Genomic DNA, 23,758 nt, shown 5'->3' on the forward strand with positions numbered 1-23,758 from the left:
ATGTCCCAGTACCTGTTTCTCCCAGTGGTGATCATGGGTAAGTTAGGGGACAGGGCCTTAAAGAAGCCTGGATACCAACTCTAGAGAGCTGGGAGACAGGAGCTATATCCTGCATCCTGTACGGCAGCGAGATGTCAGAATAGGCAGAGAAGCAGAGTGTCAGGAAGGAGGGGAGGGCCATAGCAGGAGCCTGAGGGACTGTGCAGAAGGGGAAGGGAAAGGGAGGCTGGGCATCCTGGGAGATGGAACCCTATAAACGGATGGAGACAGAAGAGCCACACCTAAGCGCATCATCTCTCAAGCTCTCCTTTCCTCCCTCTGTCTTCTCAGTGGTCAGTCCCATCCCAGGAGCCTTCCAGGACTCAGGTGAGACTGAGGGACTGGGGAAGTTAGGTTCAGTTGTCTCACCGTAGGCAGCTCAGTGGGCTGCGACAGGGAACTGGGGCGTGAGGGCAGCCAAAGCCCAGTAAGAGCAGGAAGATGGGCGCTGACCGACCGTGTCGGGGTTGAAGTAAGGAGCATCTTTCTCTCTCCGTCTGCTGTCTTCCAGTGGTCAGTCCTACCCAAGGAGAATTTGAAGACCTAGGTAAGAGAGAGGCATGAGCTGCCTTCAGTCTTGTTTTTTGTTTGTTTGCTTGGTTTTGTTCTTGTTTTATTTTGCTTTGCATTGCATTGCTTTTGAGACAGGGTCTCTCCCTATAGCCCTGGCTATCCTGAAATTCATTCTGTAGGCCACACTAACCTCACATTCTCAGACATCCACCTGCCTCTGACTCCTGAGCGCTGGGACTAAAGGCTGTCTTGAATTCTAAAGAAGTTTCAAACTGGCTAGATCATGAGTGAACGGGAAGAGCCCGGGCACGCCAGCCGTGCCTTGCGCATGTTCAGAAGGGCAAACTGAAGGGGTGGATGGAGGTTCAGACTTCAGCCCCTCCTCCCCGAGTTACCAGGGTCGATGGAGTTCGAGGGTTAGGGGAGGAGAGGACCGGTAACAGAGCTTTGACTTATAGGAGTCTCCATTCCAGACTGCGGCCGCCCTGAGCCCTCTTCCCGCATCGTGGGGGGCTCCGACGCGCATCCTGGCACTTGGCCATGGCAGGTGAGCCTGCATCAAGGTGGGGGCCACATCTGCGGGGGCTCCCTCATCGCCCCTTCCTGGGTCCTCTCTGCTGCTCACTGTTTCGTGACGTGAGTACAGTCTTTGTCCAGGCTCTCCTACAGCTAACCCCGTGCTGCAGTTCAACCTCCCTGCTTATCCTTCCTGAGGGGCAATGCATGCTGTCCAGGCCGAATACCCTGGAACAGAAATCTTTCCAATGCTCCCACTGACATCTCCAAATCCTATTTGACCCTTTCGACCTCCAGGGAATCAGCCCCAAATCTGGATCTGCTCTCTCCCTGGCTTCCTACTGACCCTTGCTCCCTGTTGGCCCGGAAGTCCTCAGCCCCAAGGACTGACTCCGTAAGGCCAACCTAGTCCCCTTCTCTCCCCACACTGGAACAGGAATGGGACCTTGGAGCCCGCGGAGGAATTGACAGTCCTGCTGGGCGTGCACTCCCAGGACGGGCCCCTGGAAGGAGCACACGTGCGCTCAGTGGCCACCATCCTGGTACCGGACAACTACAGCAGAGTGGAACTGGGCGCCGACTTGGCTCTGCTGCGCCTGGCCTCGCCAGCCAAGCTGGGCCCCTCCGTGCGGCCCGTCTGCCTGCCTCGTGCCTCGCACCTCTTCACTCACGGAACTGCCTGCTGGGCCACTGGTTGGGGAGACGTCCAGGAGGCTGGTGAGTGGGGAGCGCCACCGCCCTTCAAGTGTGGGCCCTGGGGACCCTTAAAGCTGGATCCTCTAGTGGGTTGCCCCCTCATAAGCTGAGCCTAAAGAATAAGACCTGGGAGAAGCTTGGGAGATTTGGTTCTGACCCACGGAAAATTCCTAACCTCTTTTTATGCACCCTCCTCTGCCCCTGAGGTTGTGCCATTCCCCGCCTCACCTCTTCTCCTAGTTTTTTTCTTAGTTTTCTTTTCTCTTTTGGATTTAGGTCAAATTCGGGTTCCATCCCAGCTCTTTCAGACAAAGCATTCCTCCCTACACATTTCCTCCTGTGAAAAAAAGAAAACGGCTCCCGGGGTGTTGGGTGGCTCGCAGAGAAAAGCCAAGTAAAGCCAATCCGTGGCTAGCACAGTGGTGTCGGAGGCGGACTACTTGTCCATTTTCTACCACCTCTATTACTCCGTGTTACTTTGCCGCTAGTAAACATACCCATAGCTATGCTACATCTGCTTTGGTCAGACTTCGCCAGGACTAGGGGTTTGGAGGGGAGCTTTGTTGAGGAGATGCCATAGCTGGGTTTATAGGGGTACCAACAGGATACTGTGATCATCATCACCTAGGAAGTCTTTGTGGAAAGAGCCAGAGCGTCCTGACAATGGGTCTTCAGAGCAGGAGATTTCTGGGAAGGAGGCTGTTTGGAGAGAGGCCAACCTCCTAAACAGAGGCCATCCTGAGGGCCCCAGGGAAACCCTGGGGTGCTACACTGAGTGGCAGGGCAGAGCTCACAAGGATGCTGAGGCTGGATATAGAAGCTCTCAATGTAATGCTGAGACTGAGGACAGTAATGCCAACCACCCCAGCTGAGCTCCAAGGTCCCCAGACCACCCCAGCTGAGCTCCAAGGTCCCCAGACAACCCCAGCTGAGCTCCAAGGTCCCCAGACCACCCCAGCTGAGCTCCAAGGTCCCCAGACCACCCCAGCTGAGCTCCAAGGTCCCCAGACCACCTCAGCTGAGCTCCAAGGTCCCCAGACCACCCCAGCTGAGCTCCAAGGTCCCCAGATCACCTCAGCTGAGCTCCAAGGTCCCCAGACCACCCCAGCTGAGCTCCAAGGACAGACTCAGCCATAGCCTGACCTCTCAGGACCTGGCACAGTCCTTGTCCCTCTCTGGCTCCTGAGTCTTTTCATCAAAAGCAGCACCTGGCCTGGTTGCAGTGGTGCACACTTTTAATCTCTCAGCACTCTAGAGGCAGAAGCACATGGATCTCTGGGGGCTCAAAGTCAGAATGTTCTACATAGCAAATTCCAGAGCAGCTAGGGTTACAGAGTGGGGCCCTGTGTCAGTGACAACAACAGCAATAACAGAGGTGGCAGCCGTAGGTGGTAATAGACACCTGAGTCCCCGGAGGTTAGTGAGGCCCCAGTTTGAGCCCGCAGCATCCGTTTACTCCTGGAAGTAGCAGGTCCAGGGTGACTTAGGACACTGACAGTCAGGAGGCTGGGCTGACCAGTCAGGCCCCAGCTTACACTGCCTGCACTGGGAAGTGACAGAGAATACGGACACGTCACACATGGGAAGGTGAGTTAAAAAGGGAGTCAGGGAGGCTGGAGAGGAGACTCAGCAGTTAGAAAGGAGTGGCTGTTCCGGCAGAGGACCCAGGTTTGGTTCCCAGCACCCACATGGCAGCTCACAACCAAATGTAACTCCACATAACTCCAGTTCCAGGATATCCTGTGCCCTTCTCTGACCTTTGTATACACACACACACACACACACACACACACACACACACACACACACGAGGGACACATACAATGTGCACACAATCAGGCAGAACACTCATATACATAAAATAATCTTTTAAAATGGAGACCAAGATTACTTCTGTTGTTGTGGTTTTGCTTTTTTGTGTTTGTCTGTTTGTCTTTCTAGACAAGGTTTCTCTGTGTAGCCCTGGCTGTCCTGGAACTCACTCTGTAGATCAGGCTGGCCTCGAACTCAGAGATTCGTTGTGCTACCATGCCTGGCTAACACTCAGATTCTTATCCTAAAGTCCAGTTTCTGTGTTTGGAAAATGGATACAAGACAATCTCTAATATACGTGATATCTTTGTATAAAGGTCTCTCTGTCTTTGAACAAATACCCACTCCACATCAGGGCTGAAGGCTTGATGGTTTTTAGCCCTGACATACACACATTATTGTCTGGGGACCTTTTATAGGACCTACAGCATCTGTAACAGCGCTCGCTGGTTGCTTATAGAGTCAAACGTACAGATAGGACTTAGACGAAGAAAGAGCAACAGATGGTGTGATGAAAGTGGTAGGCCAGCGGGCAGTGGTGGCGCACACCTTTAATCCCAGCACTTGGGAGGCAGAGGCAGGCGGATTTTTGAGTTTGAGGCCAGCCTGATCTACAGAGTGAGTTCCAGGATAGCCAGGGCTATACAGAGAGACCCTGTCTTGAAAACAAAAACAAAAACAAAAACAAAAAAAAAAGATGGTGATCTTGAGGTTCTGATTTTTTTTTTGGTTTTTTGGATTTGGTTTTTCCGAGACAGGGTTTTTCTGTGTAGCCCTGGCTGTCCTGGAACTCACTCTGTAGACCAGGCTGGCCTCGAACTCAGAAATCCGCCTGCCTCTGCCTCCCAGAGTGCTGGGATTACAGGCGTGCGCCACCACCGCCCGGCTGATCTTGAGTTTCTGATTCTCCACTTCTAGCTCCCAAGTTCTGGGATTGCAGGCATGTGCCAGGACACCTGGTTTAGTCAGTTCTGGGGACTGAACTCAGCCTTTGTGTATGGCAGCTTGCGGCCTACCAACTGAGCTGCATCTTCACACTCAGTAGAGGCATGCTGAGGGAAATATCTAGGCAGCAGCTGAAAGGGACAAAGCGAAGGTCCGGGGAGATGAGTGTTTCACACCTAACTCACAGTATCTGTTCTCTGGTTCTGCCCTCAGACCCTCTGCCTCTCCCCTGGGTTCTACAGGAAGTGGAGCTAAGGTTGCTGGGAGAGGCTGCCTGTCAATGTCTCTACAGCCGGCCTGGCCCTTTCAACCTGACTTTCCAGCTGTTGCCAGGGATGTTGTGTGCTGGCTTTCCAGAGGGACGGAGGGACACCTGCCAGGTAAGAGGAAGTCTCTTAACCCATGGGGATCACTTAAGGAGTGATGAAAATCTGAGCCTCACCTTCAATGGAATCTAGTCTAGGGCGGTTGGCTCATGGGTACAGTATGTGCCTAGCACCTAGGAGGTGCTAGGTTCAATCTCTGGCAACAAAACAAAAGCCCAAAGACAGTCAGTGGAGCCTGTCATAGCAGAAAGCACTTGTAATCCCAGCACTTGGTAAGTAGAGGCTGGGTGAACCGCTCAGGGTCTGTCTGAGCTACACAGTGGTCAGCCAAGGCTACGTGTGACCCTATGTCAAAACAAAACAAAAGGGTATCAGTGAGTAGTTCTAGCATAAAGATTATAGATGGAGGGGATCTGGGACTCAACACATGCACCCGTTACCCTTGGGAGTATGATGCAGCAGAGACCCAGGTCCCTGCATCCCGTGAGGCAGGGCCGTGGAGTCCAGATTAGGGCTAGTGAGAGAATGAAGCGCATACACACACACACACACACACACACACACACAGCAAAACTAGGGTTAGATTCCCACTGGAGCTGGGAACTTTGAGGTGTACATTAGCACGGTTTAGCTAGTTTCAGTAGGAGTCTCTGTAGACCAGAGGTCTGGGGCTGCAAACTTCTCAGAGGAAGCTGCAGTTGCTAGTCTTTACACACACTGACCAATCGCTTCGGACTCCTGAGGCGAGCTCTGCAGCCCATCCTGAGCACGGCCCATATGTGGATGCAACCTTGCCAGTATCTTGCGGTCCCGAGGCCTCGGAGGCCCTGACCTGGCCTCGTCCATGTCAACAGTGCACTCAGGACTTCGCTCACTCAGGGTGTCCCCTACTCCCCTCACAAGTTGAGAACCACCAGCTCTTAGATGTTCACCTTTGCCAAATGTTCAAACTTCATATCTGGAAGATGACAATAATACATCAAGTGTTGTTACCATAATGAATGACCTCGCCGAGATCTAAAAAACTAATAGCTATTATTTTTCTTATTCCAAAGCCTAACCTATATAGAACAACACTTGTTGCTTAGTAGGTACCTAACAAATAATTATTGGGAAAAATTAATTCTTCACAGAGGGAATTTTCCAGATAATTGGCTGATGGCCAAAACAGTATATCTGAAACAACTTTTTTGAGAAATTAACCCAGTGTTCATGGTAGTCGTATGGATACAAAATAGATGGTTCTGAGGTTCCAGGACCCATAGACATAATCAGTCTCTTAAAAATGTAGAGTTTATTTATTTTATGTATATGTATTTATTTTATTACTATGTACTAGTACCTAGTACCACATGTGTGCAGTGCCTGTAGAGGCCAGAGGAGGGCACCAGATCTCCGGAAGCTGTAGTTTCAGATGAGTCAACACTGGATGTTGGAAACCATGTCTGGGTCCTCTCAAAGAGCAGCGAATGCTCTGGTTACCACTGAGGCCCAATTACTTGATTTCCCTTGCCCTGAATATCTTTTATTTACGTAGACAATTTCATACACGTATATAATGTACACTGATCATAGCCACACTGAACTCCCCCTCTCCCCAAAGATACCTGCAACACCCCCTCCAGCCTACCTCTATATAGTCTCTTTTTATTTTTGCAAATTACTTGAGTCCAGCTAGTGCTGCCTGCTGAAGTGCTGGCTGATCACTCAGGAGTTGACACAGGTGTTCACTAGCGGTAAGCCCCCAATGGTCACCCAGTTTCAGCACTCTGGCCAGTTGGGTTGCATCTAACTGATACCTACTGCAGGGGGAAGCTTTCTGACCAAGGTGAGAGCTGCACTGATCTATGGGTGTAAACATAAATATTTAGAAGGCAGCTTATCAATATGTAGCAAAACAATAGTAGTAGAGCAGACTGCCTGCTAGGGCTCATGACTCCATGATTTACATTACCAGGGATGGAAGTTTCCTGTGGATTCCTCAGATATCCAATCAGAATCAGGTAGTTACCTCCTTGACCTTCACGCCACTGCTTTATCAATGGGCACATCTTGCTTGTCAGGTTCATATTGTAGCATTTGGATTCACTGTTGGTAATAGTATTGATGATGTGAACCCCCACCAGCTTCCATAGCACTTCCATAGCACTACAAAAGCTAGCAGTCAGGGAAGAAGTTTTCTGGTCAGTTCCAGTTTGAGTTCTCTGTGAATTGCAATTAAAGTGTGTTGATGTTTCTGCAATAGTCTTACCATCCATGGTTGGCATCAAAGAGCAACAGCCATAGTCTGTGTTGTGGGAGCATCTGGGGGGCCCCTGGTGAACTACTCATAGGGAGGCAGCCTCTGGGCGCCCCTGGTGAACTGTTCATAGGAGGCATGCCATGCTTGACTCTGAGATTTCCATTTAATAACCTATGGCTGATAGGGCAAGCACTGTCCACTATTCAAACTCCTTTTAAAATTATAGACATATAAGCCGCGTGGTGGTGGTGCACGCCTTTAATCCCAGCACTTGGGAGGCAGAGGCAAGTGGATTTCTGAGTTTGAGGTCAGCCTGGTCTTCAGAGTGAGTTCTAGGGCTGCTAGGGCTACACAGAGAAACCCTGTCTTGAAAAACCAAAGGAAAAAAATACAGACATATATATTTTTTAAAATTTTTTGACAGGGTCTTACTATGCATTCTTTACAACACTCACTCTTTGTAGAACAAGCTGTTATATTTTTACTGAAAATACTGGGTTTCCATAAAGGTTGTCTGTATACCTTTAGTTTTGGTTAACTTACCCACTTTCTCCTTTCTCCTGTCCCCCCATCCCTATCCCATTTTAACCCTTTACTCCCCCAGTACCTCCCACGTTTATAGCACATGTGTTCTACTAGGCCCTCACCCCTTCGGGCTTCTTCCCTCCCTTTCGAGAACCTGTTCAAGCTTCCTGACTACAACAGCCACTCTAAACAAACATAAGAATGTAGACCCTTGAAGCTCAGCTCTACAGACAGAGAGAATAGGAGGCATTTATCCTTTCTGAGCTTGCATGGCCTCACGTGGTGTGGTATTTTTCAGTTCCACCCACTTCCCTGCAATTTTCATTTATTTATTTATTTTATGTATGTGAGTACACTTTCACTGTCTTCAGATGCACCAGAAAAGGCCATCAGATCCCATTACAGATGGTTGTGAGACCATCATGTGGTTGCTGGGAACTGGACTCAGGACCTCTGGAAGAGCAGTCAGTGATCTTAATGGCTGAGCCAACTCTTCAGCCTCAAATTTCTTCTTTTTTGAATAAAATTCTATTGTGTGTAGTTACCCCATTTTTATTGGTCAGCAATCAGTTGAGGGGACATAGGCTGATTCCATTTTCTAGCTACTGTGACTGAGTCATCAGTGAATATGGGTATGTAGGTCTCTCTGTAGGAAAACCTACAGTCCTTTGGACATATGCACAGAATCTCTGGATCATAGGATACTTCTCTACCTTTAGATTTTTGAGAAACCTCCTACTATAGGAATAGTAGAATTTCACTCCCACTAGTTAGTGTTAGTTTGTTAGTTAGTTAGTGCTCACATTTCCCCATAACCTAGCTAGTGTTTGTTGTCATTTCTTTTTTTGAAACTATTCATTGCCAGACAATGGTGGCGTACGCCTTTAGTCCCAGCACTTGGGAGGCAGAGGCAGGAGGATTTCTGAGTTCAAGGCCAGCCTGGTCTACAGAGTGAGTTCCAGGACAGCCAGAGCTACACAGAGAAAGCCTGTTTTTTTTGGGGGGGGGGGGAACTATTCATTCAAAGTGGGGTAAGATAGAATTTCAAAGTAGTTTTGATTTGAATTTCCCTGATTGCTAATTGTATTGAACACTTTTAAAAACGTTTAGTAATTTGTTTGTTTTTTTTTTTTTCTCAGAAATCTGCCTGCCTCTGCCTCCCAAGTGCTGGGATTAAAGGCATGTGCCACCACCTCCTGGCTATGTTTAGGAGGGTTTTTTTGTGTTCCTTCTTTTGAGAACTCTGCTCACTGATCCATTGTTTTGATTGGGTTGTGTGTTTTCCTTATGTTTAGCTTCTTGAGTTCTCTGAATATTCCATACTGTAGTGTTTATTGAGCGTCTGAGGTTGGCAACATGGCTGCATGTACATGTTCTCACTGTACAGCCTGACAGCCTGAGTTCCCTGGACCCTCAGGGTAAAGAGAGCTGAGTGTTGAGAGTTGCCCTTTGACCTCTACACTCTGTCCATGGCCCTTGATCACCCACACACAATAAATAAATAAATAGAAATTTAAAAACAGAGAGGTCAGACATTGGGACATATGCGTGTAATCTGCACTCAGGAGGCAAAGGCAGGCAGATCCTTGAGTTCAAGGCCAGCCAGGTCTACATAGTAAAACCTGTCTTAAAAAATCTTAATTATGGAAAATGATCCTTGTCCAGTACAATGGCTGCTAGTCATATGTAGCTATTGGAGATTTGAAATGTGGTGTGAAAAGGGAAAAAAGGAAAGATAAATCTGCACAGGGAGCCCCAGGCCTGCAATCCTAGCACTTGGAAGACTGAGTCATGAGATCACAAGTTCAAGGCCATGCTCAACTACATAGCAAGACTTTGTTGGGGTGGGTGAGCAGGGACAAAAGGCAAGAAGACAGGTAGGTAGTGAGATGACTCGTCAGGTAGGGACTTACCTCAGAAGCCTGGCAACCCAAGTCTCAACCCTGGAACTGAAGGTAGAAGGAGAGAGACAACCCTAGTTATTCTCTGATTTGTACATGTGTGATGTAGGATATACGGCTCCTCCCACAACACTTAATAATGATAAAATACAAAATAAGTAAAAGGAGCCCATGAGATGGTTCAAAGAGAATAGGGATAAGTCTCTCTCTCTCTCTCTCTCTCTCTCTCTCTCTCTCTCTCTTCTTCCTTCCCCTCCCCTCCCCCCTCCTTCAAGAAAAATGCTGACATCAAGAAAGAAACACTGGGGATATAGTTCAGTTGTTAGAGTGCTTAGCTGAGCCAGCACGGCAGGAGCTGAGAGCTGAGGCCTGTGCCCCACAGAGCCCATGAACTCATGAAGTAGGAAAAGCAGGAGGACCAGGAGGACTGGCATCAGGACCAGCTTCACCACAGTGGATTTGAAGCCAGCCAGGGACTCATGAGATCTATTTCAACTGCTGGGCAGTGGTGGCGCATGCCTGTAATCCCAGCACTCTGGGAGGCAGAGGCAAGTGGATTTCTGAGTTCGAGGCCAACCTGGTCTACAGAGTGAGTTCCAGGACAGCCAGGGCTATACAGAGAAACCCTGTCTCGAAAAAACCAAATCCAAAAGAGAGAGAGAGAGAGAGAGAGAGAGAGAGAGAGAGAGAGAGAGAGAGAGAGAGAGAGAGAGCTCTATCTCAACTAAAACAAAACAGAGGGAGAAGAGGGGCTCAGCCTGAGAAATTAAAACTGAATCTAAATTTAAATGATCAGAGCTGACACATTGTCTGTGGTTAAGAGCATTTGCTGCCCATGTAGAGGGCCAGAGTTCAATTCCCAGGACCATTACAACCTCTGTAACTCCAGTTCCTGGGATCCAACACACTTTTCTGACCTCCACAGACACCAGACACACTTGCTGTACACAAACACACATGTAGGCAAAACACATTCATAAAACCCTAAAATCAATCTTAAAAAAACATAGTTGCTTTGGGCTGGGTAGCATAGCTCTACAAAATGTTGAGCCTTTTTTTTTTGTTTTTGTTTTTGTTTTTTCGAGACAGGGTTTCTCTGTTTCTCTGGCTGTCCTGGAACTCACTCTGTAGACCAGGTTGGCCTCAAACTCAGAAATCCTCCTGCCTCTGCCTCCCAAGTACTGGGATTAAAGGCAAAGGCGTGCGCCACCACTGCCCGGCGAGCCTCTTTTTTTAACATTTATTTATTTAATGTGCATTGATGTTTTGCCTTCCTGTATGTCTGTGTGAGGGCAGCAGGTCCCCTGGAACTGGAGTTATAGACAGTTGGGAGTTGTTATATGAATGTTGGAAATTGCACCTGGGTCCTCTGGAAGATAGACACTGAGTGCTCTTAACCTCTGAACCACCTCTCCCAGACACTTTTAAACATTTCAAATTTTATTTTATATGTATCAGTGTTTGCCTATATGTACAACTGGTGCCCAAGGCAGTCAGAAGATGGCATCAGATCTCCAGAACTGTCGTTACAGATGACTGTGAGCTACCATGTGGGTAGGAGTTGAACCTGAGTCCTCTGGGAAGAGTAGCTACTGCTCTTAACCATCTCTGCAGCCCCAGACTTCTCTGTGACTCCTGAGCTGGGTTACAGAACAGACACCATAGAATAACAACGCCCCATACAGACTGATCCTTTGTGTGTCTGGTCATTTTAGGTCTCCCTCATTTGAACTCCCCATTCTTTTTTTATTTTTTTGGTTTTTTGGATTTTTTTTTTGAAGATTTATTTATTTATTATATGTGAGTACACTGTAGCTGTCTTCAGACACTCCAAAAGAGGGAGTCAGATCTTGTTACGGATGGTTGTGAGCCACCATGTGGTTGCTGGGATTTGAACTCAGGACCTTCAGAAGAGCATTCAGTGCTCTTAACTGCTGAGCCATCTCTCCAGCCCCGGATTTGTTTTTTTTTTGTTGTTGTTGTTTTTTTGTTTTCGAGACAGGGTTTCTCTGTGTAGCCCTGGCTGTCCTGAAACTCACTCTGTAGACCAGGCTGGCCTGGAACTCAGAAATCCACCTGCCTCTGCCTCCCAGAGTGCTGGGATTACAGGCATGCGCCACCACCGCCCGGCTGAACTCCCCATTCTTAATGTATTTACTTATTTGTTCATGTACTCATTCATTTGTTCATGTACTCATTCATTGTTCATGTACTCATTCATTTGTTCATGTACTCATTCATTTGTTCATGTACTCATTCATTTGTTCATGTACTCATTCATTTGTTCATGTACTCATTCATTGTTCATGTACTCATTCATTTGTTCATGTACTCATTCATTTGTTCATGTACTCATTCATTGTTCATGTACTCATTCATTTGTTACTTACTAACTAACAATGTTAATAAGTACATTGTTCATGTACTTACTCATTCATAACTAGGATCTTTCTATGTTGCTCAAGGTGGTCTTTGACTCCTGAGCTTAAGTGATCCTCCGGCCTCAGTCTCTCGAATAGCAGGGGCTACAGAAATAGACGCCATACATGCTCCTTTAGCTATTATATTTGCCTAGTTCTACTACGGTCTTCCTCAGCTAGTATCTCTCATTTGTCTTTACATTTATTTATTGTGTGTACATTTTACACTCGATATGGCCTTTAGCCATTTTTTGTTTATTTGTTTGGAGACAGTCTCATGGAGCTCAGGCTAGCCTAAAAATAACTATGTCACTGATTCCTGATCCTCTCACCTCCCAAGTGTTAGGACTATAGGCATGTATCTTGGCTTTATTTTTTTTTCTTTTTGTGTCTGAGTGTGTGCACATGGAGGCGGTGTTGTACATGTGTGTGCAGGTGTGCACGCAGAGGACAACCTCAGGTGCATTAGGCATACAGTCTACGTTGGTATTCTGTCTAAGCTCCACCCCACACCTACCTGGCAATAGCTAGGTATGCCCCACCCCATAGATCTGGCCCACTATAAAAGGGGCTACTTGCCCCTCCTCTCCCACTTTGCTCTCTCTGCTGTCCGACATACTTTCACTCTCTGCCCCTTGGGCTCTCCTCCCCCCTTCTCTCCATGTGGTCATGGCCGGCCTCCACTCCACTTCTCTACTCTCTCTCTCTCTCTGCCTTTCTCTACCACTCCCATCCTCTACCCTGAATAAACTCCATGCCTCTGTGTGTGTGTGTGTGTGTGTGTGTGTGTGTATGTGTGTGGTCCCTCAGGGAAAAGAGGTGCCTGGGCACCCCTTTCCCCCACACCACCATGCCACACTCCCTTAACCCCCAATCCTCTCTTTTTAAACCCCTTCATTTGGTGCCCCTTCAGTCTACCTCCTTTAAGACAGGGTCTCTTGCAGAGGTGTGGGAGTACATGTCTTTCACCCAGCACTCTGGAGGCATGCAGGCAGGGCTTTGCAAGTCTGAGGCCAGCCTGGAGTACAAATTGAATTCCAGGACAGTCAGGGCTGTTACACAGAGAAACTATGTCTTGAAAACTTAAACAACAACAACAAAACCCAGGGTCTCTCATTGGCCTTGGACTCACCAATTAGGCTAGCCTGGCTGTCTATGCCTCTATGGTAGTGGATTTATAAGCTCAGGTCACTACATTTTTACATGGGTTATGGAGGTGGAATCGGGTCCTTAAACTAGCAAGGAAAGCATTTTCCCAGGTGAGCTGCACTCCTCAGTTGTTGATTTCCTTCCTCCCTTCCTTCTTTTCGAGACTGCACCTAAACTCACTCTGTAGTCCAAGTTTGCCTTGACCTCAGAGATCTGTCTGCTTCTCCCTCCAGAGTGCTGGGATTAAAAGTGTGCACCACCACCTCCCCGCTTCTTCCATTTACTTTTCAAAGGGGCAGAGCTCAACTTTTGTGAGACCCCGGGGGGTCAAGCCCAGCCCAAAACAAGACCTTGCGAGCTGCAATTGAGAAACCTTAGAAACCCAGCTGAGAGATGGCTCAGCGGGTAAGAGCACTGAGGTCTGGAGGGAGAACTATTTACAAGAACCATTCAGCTCCAAAATGCGACCAACAGGACTCTCTTGAGCGGTGGCTGGTGCCTTGTCTGGATGTTCTTGGCTGTGGCTGCTCGTGGTTCCGCTTTACCAGGGATTTGGTTTTTTCGAGACAGGGTTTTTCTGTGTAGCCCTGGCTGTCCTGGAATTCACTCTGTAGACCAGGCTGGCCTCGAACTCAGAAATCCGCCTGCCTCTGATTAGAGTTGTAGATAACACAAAGGTGAAGAAGGCTAAGGAAGGTTTCTAGAAGGTGCCTGTGTGTTAGGCCAAAATGGGGTGAGGATTGTTGAACTAATCCCTAACTTGAGTCATCTATCATTAGGGTGACTCTGGGGGACCTCTGGTCTGTGAGGATGGCGGCCGATGGTTCCTGGCGGGAATCACCAGCTTTGGCTTTGGCTGTGGACGGAGGAACCGCCCTGGGGTCTTCACTGCAGTGGCTCCCTATGAGTCGTGGATTCGGGAACACGTGATGGGTTCGGAACCCGGGCCTGCCTTTCCCAGCCAGCTCCAGAAGCCCCAGTCAGGACCCTGGGAGCCGAGAGAAGAAAACTGCACCTTTGCCCCACCAGGTGAGGGGCAGAGCTGACCCTGAGCAGAGCGGATACGAACTGGGGTGGAGGCTACAGGGTCAAGGATTTCCGCGGACCCCCTGACCCAGGCCTCTCATCTCTTAGCGTGCGGGAAGGCTCCGAGGCGCGGGGCCTGGCCCTGGGAGGCCCAGGTGATGGTGCCAGGCTCCACACCCTGCTATGGAGCTCTGGTGTCTGACAGCTGGGTCTTGGCACCCGCCAGCTGCTTTCTGGAGTGAGTGAGTGAGAATCCATCTATCGGGCACTCTTTCCCCTTTCCCGCATCAGCCTGAAAGGCTGGCTCAGCCCTTCCTCTGGGGTGGGAGTTGTACCTCAGTGTGTAGTGTGAAGTCGTGGGAAATGCAGAACCCAGCATACAGCTAGGGAGTCTGGCGAGAGCGGGTAGTGGTCGGGTCCAAAACGCGAGAACCAGAATAACAGAGCAGGGCCGGGGTTCCAGCGCTGGACAAAGTATTCCAACCCGGAGACGCAGGCTAAGCCTGGAGGCTAGGTTCACTAGTTCGGGGACTGCGCACGCTCTCAGCTTCCCCACCCTGCAGCCCGCTCCTCTGACAGCTCACCCCAGGATTTCGAGACCTGGCGGGTGCTGCTGCCCTCCCGTCCGGAGGAGGAGAGGGTGGCGCGCCTCGTGGAGCACGAGAACGCTTCCAGGGACTTCGCTTCGGACCTGGCGCTGCTGCAGCTGAGGACGCGCGTGGACCTGACCGCGGCCCCGAGTGCCGTGTGCCTGCCCCACCGAGATCACTACTTTCTGCCCGGGAGCAGCTGCCGCCTGGCTCGCTGGGGACGCGGGGGTGCGCGAGGCCGCGCGGGGCCACGAACTGGGTGGGGTGGGCGGAGCGAAAGCCACGCGGCCGCAGCGACCCCTAGCCTCTCCTCCTCTTAGAACTCGCACCTGGCTCCGGCGCGCAGCTGGAGGCGCAGCTGCTGAACAGCTGGTGGTGTCACTGCCTGTACGGCCGCCAGGGGGAGTCCGTGCCGCCGCCAGGAGACCCGCCGCACTTTCTGTGCCCCGCCTACCAGGAGGAGGAAGAGGCGGGCGTATGCTGGGTGAGCGGCAGGAACTCGCTGCGGAAATCCGGTTCTGACCAGGACCCAGGTGGAGGCGGGAGGAACTAGAATGGGGCGGGGCGTCCTGGGCTCCGCGTGGTGCCTATTTCTATTCTTTTTTTCCGACCCCAGACAGGGTTTCTCTGTGTAGTCCTGCCTGTCTTAGAACTGTGTAGGGCTGGGCCATGGTGGTGCACGCCTGTAATCCCAGCACTCTGGGAGGCAGAGACAGGCGGATTTCTGAGTTAGAGGCCAGCCTGGTCTACAGAGTGAGTTCCAGGACAGCCAGGGCTACACAGAAACCCTGTCTCGGAAAAAGAAAGAAAGAAAAGAACTGTAGGGGCTGGAGATTTCAATTCCCAGCACCCACATGGCAGCTCATAAATGTCTGTAATTCCAATGTATGACACCTCACACAGGCATACATACAGCAAAACACCAATGCAAATAAAATAAAAATACATAAAATTTAAAAATTATTTAAAAAAAAAAATCTTAGTTTGTTGATCAGGCTGGCCTCAAACTCTGCCTGAGTGTACACCACTACATCCATAGTATTCCTTCTTTTTAAAAATATGAGTGTTGGAATCTAAGCCCGGATCCTTGTGAACCTAATGCTTTACCAACTGAGCCATCTCCCCAACCTGAGCTTGTCAATTTTATGAGAGAGTTGAAACCAAGTGCACTGCGTTTTTAATCCTTCCACTCAGGAGGCAGAGGTAGGCGATCTCAGAGTTTGTGGCCAGCCAGGGCTATACAGAGAAACCCTGTCTCAAAAACGAACGAGAGAGAGAGAGAGAGAGAGAGAGAGAGAGAGAGAGAGAGAGAGAGAGAGAGAGAGAGAGAGGAAGAGCGGTGGGGAAAGAAGGTATTGGGGTTTGTCAAGTGAGGGCTGGAGTTTTACACAAATCAGTGTTAGAACTTGGCTTGAAGAATTCCTGCACAAAAGGAGACTCGGGATCCCTGCAAAGCTCCCAGAGCTGAGAATCCATAAGCCCGCAGCCTGCACTCATGCGAGTAATAAATACTGTTTGCCTGCAGAAAGATTCCGGTTGGAGCCTTCTGTGTCGTGAGGAGGGGACATGGTTCCTGGCTGGATACAGAACCCTCTCAAATGGTTGTCTCCGACCCCGAGCCTTTTCCCCCATGCAGACTCATGGAATCTGGATCCGTCACGTCACTCGGGGAGCTTACCTGGAGGACCAGCTAACCTGGGACTGGGGCCCTGAGGGGGAGGAGACTGAGAAACAGACTTGTCCCCCACACACTGAGCACGGTGGTGAGTAGGGGTCTGTGAGGCTTCGGAAGTTCCTGCTAATTCTTAGATCCTGGTAAGATGTTCAGGGGGCATCCCACTGACACGTCCGTCTCCTCTCTCCAGCCTGTGGCCTAAGGCCAAAATCCACTCCAGCTGGTGTATTGTGGCCCTGGCTGACGGAGGTGCATGTGACTGGTGACAGAGCCTGTGCTGGGGTTCTGGTGGCCCCAGGCTGGGTCCTAGTGGCCACTCACTGTATTCTCAGGTGGGTCTCTCCTAGCTAGGGGGCAAGGTGAGGGAAATTGGGTGATAGATGAAGAATTCTTTCAGCATTAGGATGTCATCACGTTCGGGCTCACATAGCGCAAGGAAGCACCATGAGTGTTTTTGTTGGGATGTTTTGGTTTGGTTAGATGAGAGAGCGGAATCACAGAGCGGTTGGTGGGTGGTCCTGGAGACCCATTCTTCCCTTCTGCTGGGAAGGATTTCACCAGCTATCAAAGAAATAAGATAGGATGCTGGTTCTGATACTGGTTCCTATTCTCACAGGCTGGGCTCGACAACAGTGCCTTACATTGAAGTATATCTGGGCCGGGCAGGGGTCAGCTCCTTCCCACAGGGCCACCAGGTATCTCGGTCTGTTATCAGCATCCGTCTGCCCCGGCACTTGGGACTTAGACCTCCCCTGGCCCTACTGGAGCTGAACTCTCGGGTGGAACCCTCCCCATCATCTCTTCCTATCTGTCTACATTCAGGGGGTGTTCCCCCAGGGGCCAGCTGCTGGGTTCTGGGCTGGAAGGACCCACAGGACAGAGGTGAGAGTCCTTGGGTCATGGGAATAAGGAGGAGTAACCTCTGGCCAGAACCCTTTACAGCTCTCTCTCCTCTCTAGTTCCGGTAGCTGCTGCTGTCTCCATCTTGACACCACGACTCTGTCACTGCCTTCATCAGGGCATTCTGACTCCTGGGACCTTCTGTGTCCTCTATTCAGAGGAGCAGGAGGATAGATGTGAGGTACTGGGGCATAGTGATCTTGGACCAGGGAGGGGAAAGGTAGTTCTGGGCAACTAGACCCTATTTCTAATAGAATTGTAGTTTCTTGGTATTGGGTTCCAGATAGGAGCTAGACCAGGAACTGGGATTCCTACCGGTGAGATAGGCAGTGCTTTGTGGCTGGACCTTAGGGAAGTTAAAAGAACCAGATGGAAGGGTAACTCATTTGGCCTTGGCTCCAACTCTGCAGGTGACCTCAGCGCCTCCCCTCCTGTGCCAGACTGAGGGAGGACCCTGGGTTCTCGTGGGCATGGCTGTTCGAGGTAGCCGGGAGCTGTTTGCAGCCGTTGGCCCTGAAGCAACGTGGATATCGCAAACAGTGGGAGAAGCCCATTTTCTTCAGCTCAGTGGCTCCTCCTACTGGCCTCCCGAAGGCAATGACCTCTGTCCCCAAGACTTGGCGGGATCTGCAAGCTCTCCCGAGGTTGCCGCTCTGCTTCTGCTCCTCCTACTGGCTCTACTGATCCCTCTCTGAGAGCCTGGCTCCTCTTCACACCACCCATCAGGGCTGGAATGTGGCCCAACCGGCTACCTCCCAGGCCTGGAGAGGGCCTCTTCCACCTCTACTGCATCAGCTTGCAGATAATTGGACCTCAGTGCTGGCTACTTTGAATCTAAGAATCCTTGGGGGTGGAGGAGGAACAGACAATAAAGATGTAAATATAGACACGTGGCTCTGTGGCATTTCTTAGGCTACAGAGGTGCTGAACGCCTCAGAGCCGAGGGGAAAGCCCCAAGGACAGGGCTCTACCCTCTTGGTGACTCAGGCCTTGGGATCCCAGGAAATGTGTCCCCTATAACGTGGCAGCTGCTCCCTCATTCCTGCCTCTGGGCGGGGGAGGTTAGGTGGACAGCTGGTTGTGTGTCACCTCTCCATTGGAATTAGTGTCCCCAGCACCTGGAGCATACCTCAGTCCTGGCTCTGTATGTGCGAGACTAGGAAGCCTTGGGATGTGAAAGCTAGCCCCAAATATACACCCTAATGTATAATGTACACACACAAACACAAGAACCTCTGCACCTTTAAAGAGACTCCCTCCTGCATGTCCTGACCAGTGCCCCAGGATCTGGGCCACCTGCATGCAAATAGTTAACTGGATCCACATCACTTGCTAACTGGCAAAGCGTGACAACCGGAGCCTGGGATCACAAGTTCACCAAGTGCTCCCCGTGGCATCGAAACACTCCTTGACTCGGGTCAAAAAGCGGTCCGAGGAGGAATGAGGTTTGAGCACAGAAGGAGCAAACACTGAAGAGCCAAAAAACAAGCGGAAGTCTGATGGGCAAACAGGGTTTGCCTGGAGAGTGGGGGGTGGAGTCACAGTCGGTTATACAGGCGGAGAGTGGGGAAGGAGACCTAGAGTACTGTAGACCACTGGAAGGTGGTCCTGGGAGACTCAGGAGGGTGGGTGCTGTTAGAGGCTTTTCCTCCATTGTTAGGTACCACAGCGAATGTCCTCCAGGCCCTCGAGGAAGTGCATGCATCCACCTGCTCCCGGTGCCCCACACTGACCTGCCTCATCCTTTCCCTAAACACACCACACGTGACTCCCAAAGTCTCGCCCCTCCCTCCCTCCAAAGTCAACCTCTCCCATTCACCCCCTCCAGGAATTCTCGGACACAGGGCTGGGCTGGAATCCAGCTGCTGGCCGAGGCTTCCAGAAGACGGTAGAGGAAGAAGGGTCAATTTTCCCTCCAGCTCGAGCCTAGCTCATGTCCTCCCCACTGACTGCAGGCATGCGGGCTGTTTCCGCGAACTCCTTGCGGCCCTGTTACTTGTGTGTACACGCACACGCATGCACCCACAGAAGCACATTCTGAGGCTGGGGCTCTCCACCCGGACTGGAGGCAGGCTCTCCCTGAACCTGCACCTTGCTGCTGCTTCACCTAGACTGGCTGGCCAGCAAAGCCAGCTGCTGCCTCCCACCCAGGACTGTCCTGGGTTTGCAAACCTGGCCCACCACACTCACTTTTTGCATAAAGCTAGGGATCTGAACCTGGGTGTTTGTGCTTGCCCAGTAACTGATTTACCACTGAGCCTTCCCCAGCCCCTTCCCTGAATTCCTACCCTATCTACAACACCCCAGCTTTGCCTTTTTTTTTTTTTAAGGGAAGGGTTTCTCTATGTAGCCTTGAATATCCTAGAACTTGCTATGTAGACCAGGCTAGCCTCAAATTCACAGACATCTGCTTGCCCTTGCCTTAGTGGGGATGAAGGATGGCTGGCTTTAAAGGCGTGTGCTGCCTGCCACACCTGGCCCAACTTTGGTGGCTGTGCTCTGTTGGCATCCTGCCATGCCCTCTAAGGATTTGGTCCCTAGTGTTCTTCTTCCAGGATCCCTGCAGCTGCCGTGTAGTTGAGAGCCCCACTTATTTTGCCTGTCAAGGCTCCTAATTTGAAATGATTCAATGATTGCCTTTTGTTATTTGATTCAAGTCTGACATCCCTACGTCATCATCATCTCAAGGAGGTCATGGATGGTACAGTCTGTCACTTGTGCCCGGTGCACAGGTAGGTACTTAGCAAATACTTATTGGATGATTGTCAATAGCCAGACATGCTCAACACCTGCAGGAAGGTGTTGTTTTTACAGAGGGCCTGCCAGGAATGGCCTTGGCCTGGGGCATTCCCCCTTGTCCTAGTCTTAGCTACCTGGCCTGAGGAGGGAAGGAACGGGTGAGCAGTGGCTATGCTACATTAATAAAGGCTAGACCAGGCCAGGTTGGGGGAGAGGGGTGATAACTGAGAGACCAAGAAGACTGGCCCTTAGGGTTTCCCGTCCTGCTCTGGACTGCTCTCCACTGGCCAGGATCAGTTGTCCTTTACCAAAAGCACCACCCCTCCCCCCACTGCGAAAGGATCCTGAAAAGGACCACGGAGGTCAGAAGCAGGAAAAAAAAAGGGCCTGCTTTCCCAGAGAAGGGCGTGGCTGAGGGAGGAGCCCACAGGTAGTTGATCCCTGCCGAAGTGCCTGGCCAGGTCTCTGTGTTGACCAGGTTGTAAGGCAGAACAGGTCCACACTGGTCACTGCAGAGACTAAAGGCGTGTCCCGTCTTCCATTCCCCGTGGCCATTTCCTGCGGAGAAGCCTGCTTCACCTTCCCAGCCTAGATCCTGGGATTCCTCACTTCTGAGCCCACACCTAGACCCTGCCTTCAAAACCAGCCTTCCAGTCCTTCCCTTTCGACCCAGAGTCTCCTTCCGGGGCCCTTGTCCTGGGTCATGGCCCTAAGGGTGGGCCTAGGACCCGGGCAGCTGGAAGCTGTGACCATTCTGCTCCTTATCGGATTGTTTCAGTCGAGCATCGGTGAGTGTGGGTCAGCGGGGAGGGAGGGCTGGAGAAATCTCCGGGGAGAGCAGGCAGACCCCGTGTGGAACGCAGCCTCGTCCTGAATTCACGAATCTCGGGGTTCCTACTGTTTACCCCTCTCCTCTTGTTAGTCCCCCTAAACAAGGAGTCACCCTTTGGGAAAGCGGTTGGCGTGAAGGGGTCCGGGGACTCAGGTCGGGCCTCCCTGCCAACTCCTCTCTTTCTTTCCCTCCAGGAGCTGACGGGACTGAAGGTGAGACTTTCTGTGGGACTTGGGGGAGTGAGGGCAGAGCAAGCGGGCGGATCGGAGTCCCCCCCCCCCCCCCCCGCGGGTTGTGGAGCGCTTGTCGCCCAGCTGAGCTTGCTCACCTAGCCACACTAAGTGTCCCAGCAGCTCTGAGTGTATGGAATCTTGGCTCTTGTTTTATGAGGAAACTGAGGTAAAGAGAAGCAGTGAGTTGTCCCAGGGCATAGTGGAAGCCTGACTCCCAGTGTGGGTACGTGAGGTGGTTCTGAGGGAAACTACACGGACCAGCTCCAGTGCAGACTGGTTTCCAGTCTGAGCATAACTATTTAGTGGCCTTGCCTCCTTATCTTTCTAAGCTCCAGGGTTTTTTTTTTTTTTTCTTTGCCTTTAAAACCTGTCAGTTCAGTTCTTCTAGGGCTGTAAGGAGGACCCGGGAGATTGGGAAGTGAAAGCCCCTTGGAGCCTTGACTGGCCTCAGCCTCACTCCGAGTAGTAGCCATTGTCATGATTATGAGGGAATGAAGGAAGAGGCTGGCTAGGTGTTTTCTCTGCCAACTGCTAGCTTAGCGGGGAGGTCCCCAACCTGTGGAATCCAATTTCTTTTCAGTGTTTGGCCACATCCATAGCTCTTGTGTGCCCGGCAAATGCAGGGATAGGGTGGAAACAGGCGTGTCTCTAGGTAATGCTCGGGTTGGCGCAGTTGGAACAGTCATAGGCATGAGAACAGGTGTCAGCCCGGACAATATGGAGAGCGACACCTGTGACTTAGCCGGCTTGATTTTAGCAGGCTGTGGAGGGGCTGTGTGCTTGGACGGCTCTCTAGCCTAGTGGAGAAAGGCGGGAAAGGCATTCAGAATAGAGTGACTGGTCTTAACAAAGATCCAGAGGTGAGGAGTGAATGGTCCAATGTATGTGACAAGGGTGCTGCGGGTAGTCAGAGGGTAATGCCATAGGTATCTGGAATGTTTTTTCTTAATTCTTTAAAATTAAGTAGTTTGCTTATATAAATGCCTGTGTGTCACATGAATGCCTGATGCCTTTGGAGGTCAGAAGAAGGTATCAGATGTCCCGGAAGTAGACTTAGGGGCAGTAGTGAGCTGTCGTGTGGTTGCTGGGAATCAAAAACAGTCCTTTGCAAGAGGCCTTACTTCTCCTGCCCTTGGGATGTATCTTAACATCAGTATGAAGCCATGAAGAGTTCAGCAAGACTGATTTGGCCAGATTTTGTGGTTTATATATTCAGATTTATAAGGGGTAGACTGGAGAGAAAGCAAGAAGGCTTAAAAGGACACTTGAATAAGCCAGCTGGGGCACTGAACTCCTAGGACACAGCTGCAGAGCCACGGTGGGGGAGGGGTCTGAGTATGAGTGCATTTCCCAGGCTCTGAACCAAGCCTCAGGGTGTCAGGGTGGCATGGCTAAAGACTGCTGTGGGGGCCACAGAAGGGCCTGACCTCCCCCCACCTTTTCCCTGAGCAGCCTCCTGTGGTGCAGTCATCCAGCCACGCATCACTGGTGGTGGCAGTGCCAAGCCTGGTCAGTGGCCCTGGCAGGTCAGCATCACCTACGCTGGTGTCCACGTTTGTGGCGGGTCTCTCGTGTCAAGTCAGTGGGTGGTGTCAGCTGCTCACTGCTTCCCCAGGTACCAACTCGGCGGAGGGGCGGAGGGAGATCAAAAGTGGGTGGGAAACGGTTCCGGTGGCATGGGCCTGAAATCTTAGTACCTGGGAGGTGGAGGCAGGACCGCAAGTTCAGAATCATCCATAGCTACTGCATAGTAAATTTAAGGCCAGTTTGGAATACATTAGACTCAACAAACATGTCATGGGTCAGGCCAGGTCATAGGTCGGACCAGTTCCTGCTGTGGGCTTAGGAGTATCAGTATCCTTTTTAAAATAAAAAAAAAAAAGATTTATTTATTTTATGTATATGAGCACACTGTAACTGTCTTCAGACACACCAGAAGAGGGCATCAGATCCCATTACAGATGGTTGTGAGCCACCATGTGGTTGTTGGGAATTGAACTTAGGACCTCTGGAATAGCAGAGGTCTTAACCTCTGCTCCTCTGAGCCATCTCTCCAGCCTGAGTATCAGTATTCTTAGGCCACACAAAGAGGTCATGCTTTTTTTAATCCTAGCACTTGGTAGGCAGAGGCAGGTTGATCTCTGTGAGTTCAAGGCCAGCCTGGTTGGTATACAGAGTTCCAGGCCACCCCAAGATACACAGTGAGATCCTGTTTCAGAAAGAAAAAAGAAAAAAAAGAAACCAATGTGAGGTAAAAGTGAAGGGTGAGGGGCATGGGGTAGAACTAGGCCGTGAGTGCTACTTGCGATCAGAACCTGGGGGAGGACAACATAAAGAACGGGGTGGGAGGACAGAGGCGGTCGCCCAGGTCCTACTCTTTGCCCCTCTGCCTGCAGAGAACACAGCAGGGAAGAGTATGAGATAAAGCTGGGAGCTCACCAGCTGGACTCCTACAGCAATGACACTGTGGTTCACACAGTGGCTCAGATCATCTCCCACTCAAGCTACCGAGAAGAGGGCTCCCAGGGTGACATAGCACTCGTCCGCCTCAGCAGCCCAGTCACCTTCTCCCGCTACATCAGACCCATCTGCCTCCCGGCGGCCAATGCCTCCTTTCCCAATGGCCTTCACTGTACTGTCACAGGATGGGGTCATGTGGCTCCTTCAGGTAAGGTGGGG

General features: G+C 50.8%; 1 protein-coding gene across 1 annotated transcript in view; it reads left to right on the plus strand.

The window, feature by feature from the left end:
- Prss36 (serine protease 36) overlaps positions 1 to 23,758 on the plus strand; it is a 25,020-nt gene continuing 1,262 nt past the window's right edge. Inside the window, exons 1-21 of the mRNA XM_052175373.1 lie at positions 1 to 37; positions 331 to 366; positions 551 to 586; positions 1,026 to 1,188; positions 1,505 to 1,785; positions 4,735 to 4,901; positions 13,864 to 14,113; positions 14,219 to 14,348; positions 14,586 to 14,602; positions 14,674 to 14,928; positions 15,021 to 15,184; positions 16,226 to 16,463; positions 16,566 to 16,707; positions 16,992 to 17,257; positions 17,335 to 17,456; positions 17,686 to 17,964; positions 19,104 to 19,163; positions 20,607 to 20,802; positions 21,041 to 21,058; positions 22,532 to 22,694; positions 23,476 to 23,747. Of these exons, the coding sequence (XP_052031333.1) occupies positions 1 to 37; positions 331 to 366; positions 551 to 586; positions 1,026 to 1,188; positions 1,505 to 1,785; positions 4,735 to 4,901; positions 13,864 to 14,113; positions 14,219 to 14,348; positions 14,586 to 14,602; positions 14,674 to 14,928; positions 15,021 to 15,184; positions 16,226 to 16,463; positions 16,566 to 16,707; positions 16,992 to 17,257; positions 17,335 to 17,456; positions 17,686 to 17,964; positions 19,104 to 19,163; positions 20,607 to 20,802; positions 21,041 to 21,058; positions 22,532 to 22,694; positions 23,476 to 23,747 (3,292 nt within the window). The remainder of the gene's footprint in view (positions 38 to 330; positions 367 to 550; positions 587 to 1,025; positions 1,189 to 1,504; positions 1,786 to 4,734; positions 4,902 to 13,863; positions 14,114 to 14,218; positions 14,349 to 14,585; positions 14,603 to 14,673; positions 14,929 to 15,020; positions 15,185 to 16,225; positions 16,464 to 16,565; positions 16,708 to 16,991; positions 17,258 to 17,334; positions 17,457 to 17,685; positions 17,965 to 19,103; positions 19,164 to 20,606; positions 20,803 to 21,040; positions 21,059 to 22,531; positions 22,695 to 23,475; positions 23,748 to 23,758) is intronic.

Source organism: Apodemus sylvaticus, chromosome 1 (assembly GCF_947179515.1).
Source record: "Apodemus sylvaticus chromosome 1, mApoSyl1.1, whole genome shotgun sequence".
Classification (NCBI taxonomy): Eukaryota; Metazoa; Chordata; class Mammalia; order Rodentia; family Muridae; genus Apodemus; species Apodemus sylvaticus.